Genomic DNA, 15372 nt, shown 5'->3' on the forward strand with positions numbered 1-15372 from the left:
GAGCCCCCTAGCTACATATGAACAAAAGCAAAGAGTATCGCTACAAGAGTAACTAAACAACAAAGCAGGAACATAACAAGCAACAAAGCACACAGAAGCAAGACAAAATAATAGATAATAAAGGTAGACAACAAGAGAGTTCAAGACAGGAATTAATTACAGAATAATAATAATAATTACAAATCAAAAGTGGGTTAAAGAAGCTCCCTCCTCCTAGTCCTCGGAATCAGCATCTGAAGGACTAGGGCCATCATGCACAACCGGCGCGGTCCACGCCTCCAGGATGGAGCTGGGGAAGACTAGAAATGCAGCGGTTGGTTTGTGGAAGTTTCGCTGGAGGGACTTGATGAGGGTTGCATCCCTCTGCTTAGCATACTTCCAGTAAGCATGTTGTTGAGTTTCCATAGACACCAACCGGCGAAGAATCTCCTGCTGCTGGGCAATGAGATCAGTGAGTGGAACTGGGGGAGGCATGGTGGAGGGCCCAGCGGCTGAGGCAGGTGCACAAGTCTGCCCAATGAGAGTGAAATCAATGTCCCGGGGCTTGAAAAGTAGATCCTCCGTGGAAGCAAAAGGCACCCCAGCTCTAATGCATAGCTGTGTGATGAGTGAGGGAAAGAACAACTTCCCTTTCTTCTTCCTGGCACAGCTAACAAGCTGCCTCGAGATTAATTGGCCTACATTGATACTCAGCCCAGCCAGTATACAATATAACAGGAGCACCCTCTCCTTGGACACCGTGGTGTCATACGTTGTGGGCAGCAATCGACACTTCAGAAAGCTTAATCATACTTCAGCTTCAGGCAAAATGGAGGTGTGCAAGAGAGTGCACACACCGCCAGAAGATATACACCATTGAGTTCCGGGAACTGCGACATGCTGCAGCGCCTTGTCAAAGTCAGCTGGGGTAGGTGCCAAGATCATTTCATTATAAACAGCGCAGTCAACGCTGGCTAACCCAAAGAGGGCATTAATAGTCTCACCAGCAAAAGAGACAACCTTGCCACGAACCAACACTTCAGAATTCTCAGCGGAGGCTAGGTTGGCATAAAATCCTCTGACCAATGGAATAATGGCATGCTCTGGTTTCTGACAGAAAATTTCCCAATTGTGTTGCTCAATGACAGTATTGATAAAAGCAGGCACCTCAATAGTGGTAGGCAAAAATCCTCTTTCTGAAAACAATTTCTTTGTCTTGACAGACTCATATCTGGCCTTGGCTTGAGCAGAAGTAAGTTTTCTGGCAGGACCTGAAGGGGTAGTTGTTTTCTTGGTTTTAGGAGGTGGGACAACTGTGTGTGTAGGCTGGGGGGCAGTGTTTGTGGAAGTGGCAGTCTTTTGGTGCTTTGGTGGGGGTGCAGTTGATGCTGGTGAGGCTGGTCTTTTGGATTTGAGTCGAGGTGGTTTTGGTTTGGTGGAGGGTGGGGTAGTTTTAGTTTGGGTAGGAGTATTTATAGCTGCTGGGGCAGGCAGTAGGAGTGGGGCAGTGGGAATTTGGGGGGCCTTTAATGGGACAGTGGTGGTTTTGGATGTCTTTTTGGTTGTTTTGGTTGGTTGTGGGATAGAGGTTGGTGTAGATTCTGGTTTATCTGGTGGTGGGACAGGGGATGGTGGGGTAGTGTTGGGCTTCTTTCTCTGTGCTCGTGTTTTAATGGTCATGATGGGCAAAAAGACAGCAGCTAATTCACAAGGCTATCACACAACAAAAGGAGCACCTGAACAGTAATGCCACAGAATTTCCAGCAGAATAACAGAGCAATATTACCACCCCGTAAGGCCACAGATTATCCAACAGAGTTTCCCAATATATTTTTGTGCTCACCAGATCAAAGATTAGCAGTAACTCAAATGCCTAGATTATATATATATAGCACTATACAGGGACAAGGAAATTAATACCCCAAATTTTGAGTGGCTCGGCCGACTAATGGGATGCACTGGGTGGACTAGGCGGAGAGCTTCTTGGCTGGGTGGTGGTGAGCCTCGGTCTGGGTTTGTTCAAATATGGATGGCCTGGAAAGGAGTTGCTCTCGGCTGGGACACGCAAAGAGGCAAAGGGTGAAGAGCTGGGACACGCCTAAGTCGTCCTAGGTTTTGGGAGGCGCTGCTGGGCGAATGGCGTCGGGTTCGAGATGCCGAGATGTGGGGGAACGACTGGGCTCTTGGCTGCGCGGCTGGGTGAAGAGCTATGCTGAGGAGTGGTGGTGAGGTGCCTTGGATCTGAGACTTGGGGTGCTGGATTCGCTGGGAACCACCTCGGCTTAGGCGAGCAAAGGGCAGGGGCACTTGGGTTTGTGGGGGTTGTTGCGTGGAGAATGGCGTCGGGTTCGTGGCTCGCGAAAGACAAGGGCGCCTGAGATCGGCCTGGGCATTCACAGAGCTACCGCTGGGTCAAGGCAGGGAGGAATGGGGAGAAGATGAATATGGGTCTTAGGGTATTTGGGGTATATACGGGTATGAACATATATTTTATAGATATAATAAAATTGTACTGAAATACATATATATATATGGATTTTATGTAGTTTATAGGAAAAAAAAAAAAAATTTCAATACATATTTCTGTATATGTATATATTTATATAATTATATATTAACATATATATATGTAGTAAAATATATACGTATTTTTTTCTTTTTTTTTATAAATACAGTATTATATATATATGCCTCTGAATGAAACCACGACCCAGGAATTTTCTCTGCCCATATTGCTAACATTTTGCCCAAGAATTGCTTCAGCCACCCAAATTTGACGTAACTCTCTTTTTTTCGGATATTTTTGCGTACATATTGCTAAAGCAAAACTCTCGCAAAACCTTCAGACTCCAACATGACTTTCAAAACACCTGTTTCTTGATTTCTCAGTACTTGAAACACCAAAATACACCTAAAACCAACCTAAAACATCACAATAAAATGAAATTAACATTACAAAAAATTAAAATTAAAATTAAAATAATTAAAAACACTCATATGTATGTATATATATATATATATATTTTTGTTTTTTTTTCTGTTTTCTCTCTTCTTCTTTTTTTTTTATATACAATATCAATTTACCCTTGCTTCTTTTTGGGTTGTCTTTAAATTAGTGCCTGAATCACTTGACAACCCAAAACAACCTCAGCTTTAAGGATCCTCCAAAGTGATGGAGGTCTTCTCGCGGTTGACCTCACCTCCCAAATAATGTTTCAGCCGCTGTCCATTCACTTTAAACTCCCATCCTGATTAATCTTCGCGAACTTCAACTGCTCCAAAGGGGTAAACTTGCACCACTGTGAATGGGCCAGACTAGCGGGACTTTGACTTGCCAGGAAATAACCTCAAGCGCGAGTTGAAGAGCAATAATTTCTGCCCCTTCTCAAAGACCCGAGCTTGAATTTTCTGATCATGCCACCTCTTAGTTTTCTCCTTGTACAACTTAGCATTTTCATAGGAGAACAACCTCATCTCTTCCAGCTCATTTAACTACAACTTTCAAGCTTCTCCAGCAGCTTGGAGATCCATATTGAGCTTCTTAGTTGCCCAATATGCCTTATGCTCCAACTCAACGGGCAAATGGCAAGCTTTCCCAAAAACCAAACGATACGGTGACATTCCCAAAGGGGTTTTGAAAGCCGTTCGATAGGCCCAAAGAGCATCATCCAATCGCTGAGACCAATCTTTTCTACTAGGATTCACCACTTTCTCTAGGATTCCCTTGATCTCCCTATTGGATATTTCCGGTTGACCGTTGGTTTCGGGGTGGTAGGCGATGGCAATCTTGTGCTTCACACTATATTTGGCTAATAAAGCTGCCAAAATCTTGTTCACAAAGTTGGTACCTTCATCACTTATAAGCGCCCTTGGAGTGCTAAAGCGGGTGAACACATGCTTATGTAGGAATTTCATGACCACCTTGGAATCATTAGTAGGACTTGCCACTGCTTCAACCCACTTAGAGACATAGTCAACAGCCACCAAGATATACAAATTTCCAAATGATGGTGGAAATGACCCCATGAAGTCGATTCCCCAAACATTGAACAATTCCACTTCAAGAATGCTATTCAAAGGCATTTCACTTCTTGCTGAAATATTACCAACACGCTGGCAGCGGTCACATCTCTTAGCAAATTCATGAGCATCCTTGAAGATAGAGGGCCAATAGTACCCCGATTGAAAAACTTTAGCGGCTATTCTTTGCCCACCAAAATGTCCACCATAAGAAGCTGAATGACAATGCTCTAGTATGCTAGAAACTTCCTCCTCAAGCACACAACGCCTCATGATTCGATCTGAACATTGCTTATACAAATAGGGCTCATCCCAATAGTAGAATCTCACATCATGAAAGAACTTCTTGAGTTGCTGCCTATTCAAATCAGGTGGCTGCAAACCACTCACCAAATAGTTGACAAAAATCAATGTACCATGGAGTAGTGGTTTGGTTCACAACCAACAATTGCTCATCGGGAAATGTCTCTTTAATAGGCCCTTCACTTTGCTTTTCACTTCCAGCTTCAAGTCTAGATAAGTGGTCAGCCACTTAGTTCTCCGTTCCTTTTCTATCTCGAATTTCCAAGTCAAGTTCTTGAAGAAGCAACACCCATCGAATAAGTCGTGGCTTAGCATCCTTTTTGGCAATTAGATACTTGATCGCTGAATGGTCTGTATAAACCACCACTTTAGTCCCCACAAGATAAGCTCTAAACTTGTCAAAAGCAAACACTACCACCAAAAGCTCTTTCTCGGCGGTAGTATAGTTCAATTGGGCATCGGCTAATGTCTTGCTTGCATAGTAAATGGAATGAAAAACCTTCTCTTTTCACTGCCCAAGTACAACACCCACAGCAAAATCACTAGCATCGCACATCAATTCAAAGGGGAGAGACCAATCCGGAGCTACAATGATAGGTGTGGTGATAAGAGCCTTTTTTAAAGTCACAAATGCTTCTTGACACTCCTTGGTGAACTCAAATGCTCGATTTTGCTCAAGTAAGGAACAAAAGGGCTTAGAAATCTTTGAAAAATCCTTTATAAACCTCCTATAGAAGCCCGCATGCCCCAAAAAGCTTCTAATCCCCTTAACTATAGTAGGTGGTGGCAATTTTTCTATAACTTCCAACTTTGCTCTATCCACTTCTATGCCCTTGTTAGAAATTCTATGGCCCAACACAATGCCTTCTTGAACCATGAAATGGCATTTCTCCCAATTCAGTACCAAGTTTGTTTCTTCACATCTAGCCAAGACTTGCTACAAGTTAGCCAAACAAGTGTCAAAAGACTCCCCAAATACTGAAAAATCATCCATGAAAACTTCAAGAGACTTCTCCACCATATCTGAAAATATTGCCATCATACAACGTTGGAAAGTGGTAGGGGCGTTGCACAGCCCAAAAGGCATCCTTCTAAAGGCAAAGGTGCCATAAGGACAAGTAAAGGTAGTCTTCTCTTGGTCTTCTGGTGCGATGGAAATCTGATTATAGCCTGAATACCCATCAAGGAAACAATAAAAATCCTTTCCCACCAACCGATCAAGCATTTGGTCAATGAATGGCAGCGGGAAGTGGTCTTTACGAGTAGCCTTATTCAACTTTCGATAGTCCATACAAACACGCCACCTCGTCACTTGTCTTGTGGGAATCAACTCATTATTTTCATTAGCCACCACCGTGACTCCACTTTTTTTAGGAACACACTGAATTTGGCTGACCCAAGAACTATCTGAAATTGGGTAAACAATTCCATAATCAAGCCACTTAATTGTCTCTTTTCTAACCACTTCCTTCATGATAGGATTAAGCCTTCGCTGCTGCTCAACAGAATTATTACAGCAATCCTCCAACAGAATTTTGTGTATACAAAATGAGGGACTTATCCCCTTGATATCCGCCATAGTCCAACCAATGGCCCTTGTGTATTTCTTCAAAACAGCCAACAACAAACTCTCTTTTTCAGCTCCTAACATGGCTGAAATAATCACAGGCAAGGTCTCATTATCTCTCAAATAAGCATACTTCAAGTGACTAGGCAAAGGCTTCAATTCTAATTTTGGTGGCTCTTGAATAGAAGGCTTAGGAGGCTTAAAATTCCCTTCCGACAAGTTCAATGGCTCAAAAGGCCTCCTAAATTTAGCAAAGGACTGCTTTGACTCTACCCATGTAACTTGGCTTTCTTCCTCTTCACTTAAGTTTTCAAGCTCTTCAAGTGACCTCACCCTCACTCCATCTTTACAAGCTTCCTTATGGAATTTTTCAGCGACAATAGACTCAATTACACTTAGCCTAGAACATTCCTCAACCTCATCCGGAAACTTCATAGCATTGAACACGTTGAAAGTCACTTGTTGGTCATTCACCCTCATAGTAAGCTCCCCTTTTTGTACATCAATCAAGGTCCTCCCGGTAGCTAGAAATGGCCTACCCAAGATAATAGGAACATCTCTATCCGCTTCATAATCAAGGATGATGAAATCAGCCGAAAAGATGAATTTATCAACTTGCACAAGTACATCTTCAATTTTTCCTTCCGGGTGTGCCATAGAACGATCCGCTAATTGCAAAGTGACTGTGGTTGGTCTTGCTTCTCCAATCCCCAACTTCTTGAAAATTGACATGGGCATCAAATTGATACTAGCCCCCAAGTCACAAAGTGCTCTACCAACATCTCTACCACCAATAGAACAAGGAATTGTGAAGCTGCCCGGATCCTTCAATTTAGGAGGAATTTTACTCTTCAATATAGCACTACACCCTTCAGTCAACGCCACTGTTTCAAATTCACCAAGCCTCCTCTTTTTAGTTAAAATATCTTTCAAAAACTTCACATAGTTGGGCATTTGCTCCAAAGCTTCCACCAACGGTATATTGATGTGAAGTTGTTTCAAAACATCTAAAAATCTTCGGAATTGACTATCTTGTTGCTGCTTTTGAAAGCGCTGAGGAAATCGTGGAGGGGGCTTGCTTTTAGGCTTTCCTGTAGCATTTTGCGGAGGAATTGCTGCAGCAATTGCTTCAGGATCAGCATTTAAAATTTTTGATTTCACAGCTTTGTCTCCTTTGTCCCCACTAGTTTGGATTGAAGTGGGCTCGCTGTTTCTAGTACAATTATCCTCAGTCAATTCCACATTTTTGCCACTTCTCAAGGTAACCGCCTTGCAATGCTCCTTGCCATCTTTCCTTGGATTTTCTGTATCACTAGGAAAGGTGCCTTGTGGTCTATTCCTTAGCTCATTAGCAAGCTGCCCCAACTGAGTTTCTAGATTCCTCAAGGATGTCGCTTGACTCTAAATCACAGCATTGTTCTTGGCCATATATTCCTTCATTAAACTCTCCAAAGAGCTTGATTGAGACACTTGAGGAGGAGGTGGTTGAGCTCTTGGTTGTTGAGAAAACCCCGGTGGAGATGTAGGCTTGTTTTGCATTGGTGCTCCGCTTGAACTAGCTCCTTGACCCCCCCATGAGAAGTTTGGATGCTGCCTCCACCCCGGATTGTAAGAGTTCGAATATGGGTTATTTCGGTTGGCATTTTGATTTCCCACATAACAAACTAAAGCGGGATTCGAAGGACAACTCTCAAATGCATGCCCATCTCCACAATAAACACAAGATACATCGGCAACTTGTCCCATAGCAGCTGGTTGTACCATTCCCCCCAAACTCATGTTCTTGAGAAGGTTAGTCATTGAAGAAACTTGAGCGGTCAAAGCTGTCAATGCATCAACTTCAAGTATACCAGCCACTTTTCGACTTGTTGAGGCTCTAACATTGGACAATTGATAATTGTTGCTAGCTATCCTCTCCAAAATCTCATAAGCTTCATTATAGGACTTAGAGAGAATGGCCTCATTGGCTGAAGCATCTAACACCATACGAGTGGAAGAATTGAGCCCATTGTAGAAAGTCTCCATTTGTATACAATGCGGGATCCCATGGTGTGGGCACTTTCTCAATAATTCCTTGAATCTCTCCCAAGCTTCACAGAATGATTCATCTTCCAGCTGCTTAAATGACATGATTTCATTGCGAAACTTGGAATTTTTGGTAGGGGAAAGTACTTCATCAAGAATTTTTCAGCCAACTCATTCCATCTAGTCACCGAATCGGGAGGAAGGGTGTTGAGCCAAGCTCTAGCTCGATCCCTCAAAGAGAAAGGGAACAATTTCAACCTTAGGGCCTCATCAGTCACTCCTTGTAGCTTGAAGGAGTCACTCACCTCCAAAAATGAACGAAGATGAAGATGAGGATCCTCAGTAGGCAGCCCACTAAATTGACCCACTGTTTGCAACATTTGGAACATAACGGGCTTTAACTCAAATTGGGGTGCTTGAATTTCAGGCCTAACAATGCCCGGATTGAGCTCATTAAACATGGGGGCAGCATACTCCCTTATGGCTCTCTCTCTCTATCATCAGCCATAGCAATTGTGTTAGTGACATTATTAGCACCCTCAACTCCTTCAACCTCTTCATCCATATTAAGGCGATTTTGAGCCCGTTGTTCCCTTAGTCTTCTTCTAATTGTTATTTCAATCTCGGGGTCAATAGGAGCTAGTTCAATGTCTTCTTGCTCGTTCATATAGTAAATCACCTTAGAAAACACAAGAGCAAGCAAACAAAGTCAGCTCAACAAAGAAAAACAAAATTGCAAGTAATTGATTTTACAAGAATTTCTAATTTCAATCCCCGGCAACAGCGCCAAAAACTTGTTGCGGATAAATTTAATATTGATTTTAAATACGCAAGTGCACGTAATCACACAAGTAATATAATGATAAGTAAATCATCTCCACAGGGATTGAAAATTAAAAAAAAAACTAAGCAAAACAATTACTAAACAATTTTAGAAAATTAAAAATCAAGTGGGTTGTTTATAGGCTTGTTACACCCAGATTTCGAGCCTTGAGAATTGTGATCTCGAAAGCTGGATTCGTCAGGTGTGAGCTCGCAATGTCTAGAATACATGTCCGCAACCTAGGCACCGAACCTACAAAGCAGGTGGCAACCTCGAAGATGGGTAGCCTCGAAGTCCTCACAAGCTCGAAAGACAGACATCGGAGTATGTCTGTTCTCGGGTGGCCTCGAGTCAGGAGTTTCGAGTCTGACATAAGTATGAGCTCGAAACCACGTGATCTCGGGGAAAATATTACAACTCGAAAGTCACTCAGAGACCTGGGATGGCACAACGCTGTCGATGTAGATTGCTGACTTCGAACATCTTAATGAGTCACTTGGAGAGACGCAGTCTACATTTATTGTTGTAACTTCCCTATAATAAAGGGATATTTATTATTCAATTATACGCCCCCTGTTCTTCAGGGGACGTTTCCTTGTATATAGGAGTTACAGGTTTTTAAAGCCATTAAATTTATTAATGTAAAGGAGAACTTCCCCGAAACGTGTGGAAGAGTATTCTGAGACTTCCTCTATAAATAGAGAAGTCCTGTACCTTTGAAAATGACAGAAAATTTTGTGATCTTGAGAGAAACTCTGGAGAATTCGTTCTTGAAGAATTTCCAGAAATTTCCTAAGTTCTAATAACAAAGACTCGTGGACTAGGCAGAGTTAACTGCTGAACCACGTAAAAAATTCTACTTGTTTATTGTATTTTTCTGGCCATAACTATTTATTGTTTACGTGCTCTATATTCACTGTTGACGAAAAACGGCGTCAACAAGGCTAAACAAAATATTAAAATAAAATGGAGATACTGAAATTAAAAAAACTGAACTGAACAAGAAAATTGAGAGAAATATATGGATTGGAAAATGGACTTGAATTATTGAATTCCCCTTTATTATTCATCCTGAACAAATTGCGGACAGATTGCTGCAGCAATATTTTAGCAAACTCCCAGGATAACAAAAATTCATTTAAACACTCATAAAACTTTCCCAAATTTTATGACATTAATTCTTCTACCTAATTAAACATATTCCTATGCAAAATCAGATTTAAGAATGCAATTCAAAGTTTAATTCTCAAAAGTTATACAAGACAAATAACATATCCCTATGTTACTTACTAACATAACCTAACCTAGATTATGACTTGTGTCATCCAAGTTTTTCCTATTACATTTAATCTTTCCAGCATTAAACATAATTAAATAACTTGCCATTTCTGGCCAAACAACAACAAGAAATTAATATAAGCACACTTGAATGACCAATGGAGATTTTACTAAAATAAAGTGTAATAAATTGATAGATTATAACATAGGGTTCATCAACAATTCAAGCCACCTAAAAATTAGTTCATGGCTGAGTTCATAAACATTGATCCACAATCAAAACAGCCCATAATATTCAGATTTAGAATCCAACTCAGAAATTATAAAATAAAGTTTAGGAAAAGAAGAAAGAACAAATCCAAAATGATGCTTGAGCTTTCTTTCTTTGTTTAGTTCTGCCTTGTTGATATTCTGAGTTTTTCTCCTTTCTTTTTCTGGTTTTTCTTTGCCAAAAATGGCTGCTGGCTCAATGTTACGGCTGGAGCATTCTTTTGGGTATGTTAGGTTTTCTCTTCTCCTCCAAAAGTACCATAATGCCCCTCTTTTTCTCCCAAAACATAAAGTATTCCTTCTCTTTTGTCCTTTTCTCCAATATGCTGATTATTTCCTTCTGCCCTTGCCACATCAGCTGAAATATAAGCTTGCCCATTGACTGCCACGTGTTCCATGCTCCAAAATATACCTGATCACAATGCTTCAGTTTTACTGCAGCAATCCTGAATATTCAGCCATCAACACATAATTTCATCACAGTGTACTCTTATGCTAGCTCATTCCTTTGTGCAAATATTTATCCATGAAATCATTATCTTTAAACCAATAGCTACTAAAAACTAAAAAATAATTACACTTAATTAAGATAATGAAAACATCAAAGTTAGCTACAAAAACTAAAAATAAACTAACATCACCCATGATTTTTTTTCACAATTATAAGTTCAAAAGCACATGAAATAACTCTTTATTCAAGAGTTATCAGTGCGCCTCCACTTCTCGAGTGTGATTCTGTCATCTGACATTCCAAATTGTTGGTATATGGAGCGAACAATCACTCTTCTTCTACAACTATTACACTGTGAGTGGTTGGTGGACATGTGTGCTTATGGTCAAGTCATGGTCCCCACGCCTTTTTTTGTGTTCACGGTCACGAATTCTTCAGCAAGTCTTACTAAGACCTGAATAGCTATTCACTTTGTCGAATTTAGAATTTGACCACTTAGGAGAATATCTTGGATGCATGTAGTTGTGACCCGAGGAGTTAGTCGAGTTCCATTCTGACTGTACTGTGAGTAGCGTTCGTCGCCTACTCGGGGATCTAGATAGCCACATGTTGGGCTACTCGCTGAGGCTCAGATTATTCACTTAGAGTGCAACACATGTCAATATACGACCATATGCCCTCGATAATGAATAAAAATCCAATAACTTGACCTCTTGGAGCCTAGCAGTGTTCACAGGCTTCAGGAAATTGTAACCCTCAAAAGGGAGAGCATCGATTGCATGGAACTTAGGGGATAGAAAGGAAAAAAGAAAGTAACAAGGTTGAGTAATAAGAATTTACTGACTTACTAGAAGTCCAAGAATAAGTTTAGGTTCTTCGTGAGCGCTAGTCTCATGGTGAAAAAGAAATCGTCTTGGTCCTCTTGAAGGTTGTTATCATTGTCCTCAAGAACCCAGTGCTTCAAACCAGCATACTTTTAAAGCCTATAAAAGTTATATGTTGTCTTACTCCCCTTCTTCTATGAGATTTTTAAGTTGTAAAAATATAAATATCGGTTGGGCTCGATGAGTCCCAACCTTTTATTTTGAACAGCACATACAACCCTGCAAGCACCTTGCAGCCATTGGGGATAAGCTACATCAGGGTAATCTTCACCCACATCAAGAAATCGATGAAGTACTAGTCTAGTGGGAGAGCTGCTCTCCCTTGTAGATGGGTTTGGCTTCATGTGTTGAAGCCTCAATATCCATACCAAACCCTCTTACTCAAGTTTGCGAGCTTGTTTAAAATGTTGACAAGAGTTAGGGGTGCACAACGGCCAGGTTTGTCGGGTTCACGTGCATCGAGTTCAAGTTTGTCGGATTCAGGTGTGAGAAAATGGATACCAAACCCATTTTTTGGATTTAGGTGTATTGCTAATTTGGATAGGTTTTGGACAAGTTCAAGTGGGTGTACTCAGGTTTCACACAACCCAAAATTCAAAACAGATCCAGAAAATATACAGATCTACACTTTAAAAAATCCAGAAAATATACAAATCTAAACTCAAAAACATAACACAAATCCAATATCCTCAAGATAACATATCAACAAAAAAAAAATACATACTGAGGATGAAAAGAAAAAACAACTACTATTCAAGAGGAGAATCAAACTTAAGGTCATGGCTTGAGCTTGAGGTCGTGGTTGCGGTCGTGTTAGAGTGTCTTAGTTTCTTTCCTCGCAAATGGTCAACAGTGAGAGAGAGGAGCTGCCACCGACAAAAGGTGAGAGATAGAGGGAGATAAATGTGGGAGACGGCTGTGAAGTAAGGGACTGGGTGGGTGTAAGATTGAGAGAGAGAGAGAGAAAGGGAGAGAGTGGTTGGTTGTGGCTGTATGAGATCAAGGGGATGGAATGATGGTGGTGGGGAGGCAGCCATGAAAGTAGAGAGAAGAGAGAAATACGTATTAAGTTTTTACCTTTCAGGGCTTTTATTATAATATACATATATATAATTGTATTTTCAAGTGCTTCACTCAAAATTGAAAATCATAACTAAAACCTAATCCAAAATACATTTGGATCAAGCGAGATAAATCCAAAATGGTGCTCAAAATTTCAGGCTTCAAGTTTGGGCCTATCAGGCCAGGTGGGTTCTACGCGCGAGTAGAGCTTCACAAGCTAGGTGTGCACCCCTAACGAGAATAGCCCCATAATGCTCCTCAATGGCCAAGTGTTTCGATCAAGGAAAGTTTGAAAACGATGGTCTCCAACACAAAGTGCAAGGCCTCGAACCCCTTAACTTTCTTGCCTACAAACACGCACTCGCGACGAGCATCCCCAAGTTTTCCTCCTATACCTCATTATTTTGATTACAATTTAGTAAATGAGTAATGAAATGTTTACCCAAAATATACACACACAATAATGTAACAGTTTCACCTAACCAATCACATTTATTAAAACTAGGACCTATTATTTTAAAAAGCAGTAACACGTCACTATATGTAATATTTGAGTGCACATATCATTACTCTTTAGTAAATATACCATTATTGTCCATACTTTCCACATCTTACTTTCTAAACTTCCACTCCTCTATCTATTCTAACAATGAACACACAATCCATGTATGAAAATTCACTAAATATAACATACCATAGGATGAATGTAGACTTATTTTTTATGGCCCTCACTAGAATATAACTTTTATATCGCGCCATAGAGGTTTAGTTTCTTTGGTTCTACAATGCTCACTGAAACGTACCATTTTGAAGGAATTCTCATTTTATACTAGTTATCTTCACGTCTTTTTTTTAGAGCATAATCCCATTTACATAAGTTATGGTGGACATTTTGATTTAGCAGTCATTTTCATCTTAGAAATATTGAATATTTCACATTTTGCAAGTAAAAAAGTGACTTTTCATCTCAAAAGTCATTCAAGTGGGCAGCTTTCTTTCTTTTGATGGCATGTTAACAGAAGGTGAATGGTAATCATTTATGTGATAATGATTTTCATTCGTATGTTTACAAAAATAAGAAAGTGGAGAACTTGGTGGGATAAGGGGAAAGAATGATGCAAACAACGGACAGCTACCCAAAATAATAAATTAAAACCCACTCCCATTTCAAAAACACGAAAAATCAAAACCCGCTACTCAATACATCTTTGGCAAAACTAAACTAATTCAGTTTGTCAAAAAAAGAAACTATACGAATACAAAAACAAAAACAAAAAAAACAAAAAAACCTTCTTTCCATACCATTATTGTACACAACTAAGCAAGTAACCCCTTGAAGAATGTAATAAAAAATATATTATACCAAATAAACTCGTCAGCAATTCAAAACCATTTGAATAGCACTCTTCTGAGTCTGAGTTAAGCTCTGCAGTTTCATTGAGAAAAACATTATTTAAAAATTGCATTATATATAAAAACCTCATAAAATGAAATTATATCAGCAATCAGGCTCATTTAGACAACACAAAACAAAATTCTTTTTTTTTAAGAGAATGAAAAGCACCTGGCATAGATGATCAAACTGTTGTTTATCGCACTGTGAAAATCTAACAAAGAAATCCGCAAGATAGCTTGCAAGATTGATCTGAAATACACAACGGACAAGTTAATAGAGATTATGCCATTATGCATATCTAGCAAGTTCATTAATTAAGGATATATATAAGCTACCTGATTAACAGGGTCTGACACACTTATTAGGTCATCTTCATAGCCACCTTCTTGATCCTACAAACACACACGTTAAGCAGGTTTGTTTGAGTGATTTCAGGAAATTAAGGACTTCAATGAAACTCTTTAAACACGAATGAAGATTAAACCTCATTGTAAACTTTAGCCATAGCTTCAAGATGTTCATTCGTAGGTCTGCTACGTGATGTGATCCCAGATGTATACAATAAATTTTTATCCGCTTCAACATCTTCGACCTGAACTTCTTCCCAGTCACTGCCCTGTAACATGAACTAAATAAGAAATTGGCGTTTTGTCAAAGTAAATTTTTGACAAGACAAGACGCCAAATGAAACTACCTCCTCATCATCAGCCAAAACCTGCTCTTGCATTTCAACCAATGCATCTGCCAATAGAGCCAGTATCTGCAACACCCAGGAGAAAGGTTTAAATAATTATTTAAGTCTAACAAAGGTTATTGCTCTTGTAATTTTCCGCTTTGAGCAAGTATACTGAAGTAAATATTATTCCCTCCAAAAATAATCACTCAGCCATGCCATAATTTATAATATGGTGGTGTGTAAAATAAGCTTGTTCACTCGCGCTCAACTGAGTGATGAATTAAAACTTATATACCTTTGCATGAAGTGGGACCATCGTCCACTGATCTGGTGCTAATTTAGCTTTGGAGCGAGTAGTTATTCCTGCAACAGACTTTACACCAAAAAAGTTCAAGCTTCTGAATCGGTAAGAAAGACTTGATTACTGTTGAATTAGAGTAGAACCTTAATTAGGTGTCCTTGTACATGTACTTTTGCTAATTCAGCATGCCCAGTAGATAGTAGCAAGGCTAAAGCAGTAGTAGTCACTTTAATTTGGTATGCCCCATTAATCTCTCCTGCACGCAATTGACAAGTTGAAAAATTGTAAAGTACATCTCATTTTGCTTGGCATATATATAACAAACTTTTTATAAAAA

At 39.9% G+C, this 15372-nt stretch overlaps 1 protein-coding gene and 1 non-coding gene across 3 annotated transcripts in view; one reads left to right on the forward strand and one right to left on the reverse strand.

The window, feature by feature from the left end:
• The first annotated feature begins 7910 nt into the window (after positions 1-7910).
• Positions 7911-8017, forward strand: LOC133828072 (small nucleolar RNA R71). The gene has a single exon (XR_009890716.1). It is a non-coding gene; the product is annotated as a small nucleolar RNA R71 (small nucleolar RNA).
• A 5778-nt stretch (positions 8018-13795) lies between these two features.
• Positions 13796-15372, reverse strand: part of LOC133822814 (uncharacterized) — a 30394-nt gene continuing 28817 nt past the window's right edge. Inside the window, exons 27-33 of one of the 2 annotated variants that reach the window (XM_062255255.1) lie at positions 15179-15291; positions 15030-15107; positions 14753-14818; positions 14543-14674; positions 14394-14450; positions 14227-14307; positions 13796-14088 (exon numbers count right to left, since the gene is read on the reverse strand). In XM_062255255.1, coding sequence (XP_062111239.1) covers positions 14038-14088; positions 14227-14307; positions 14394-14450; positions 14543-14674; positions 14753-14818; positions 15030-15107; positions 15179-15291 — 578 coding nt within the window. In that variant the 3' untranslated portion in view covers positions 13796-14037. Of the gene's footprint in view, positions 14089-14226; positions 14308-14393; positions 14451-14542; positions 14675-14751; positions 14819-15029; positions 15108-15178; positions 15292-15372 lie in introns of those variants that run through there. The other variant, XR_009888041.1, reaches the window with a different exon arrangement.

Source organism: Humulus lupulus, chromosome 3 (assembly GCF_963169125.1).
Source record: "Humulus lupulus chromosome 3, drHumLupu1.1, whole genome shotgun sequence".
Taxonomy (NCBI): Eukaryota; Viridiplantae; Streptophyta; class Magnoliopsida; order Rosales; family Cannabaceae; genus Humulus; species Humulus lupulus.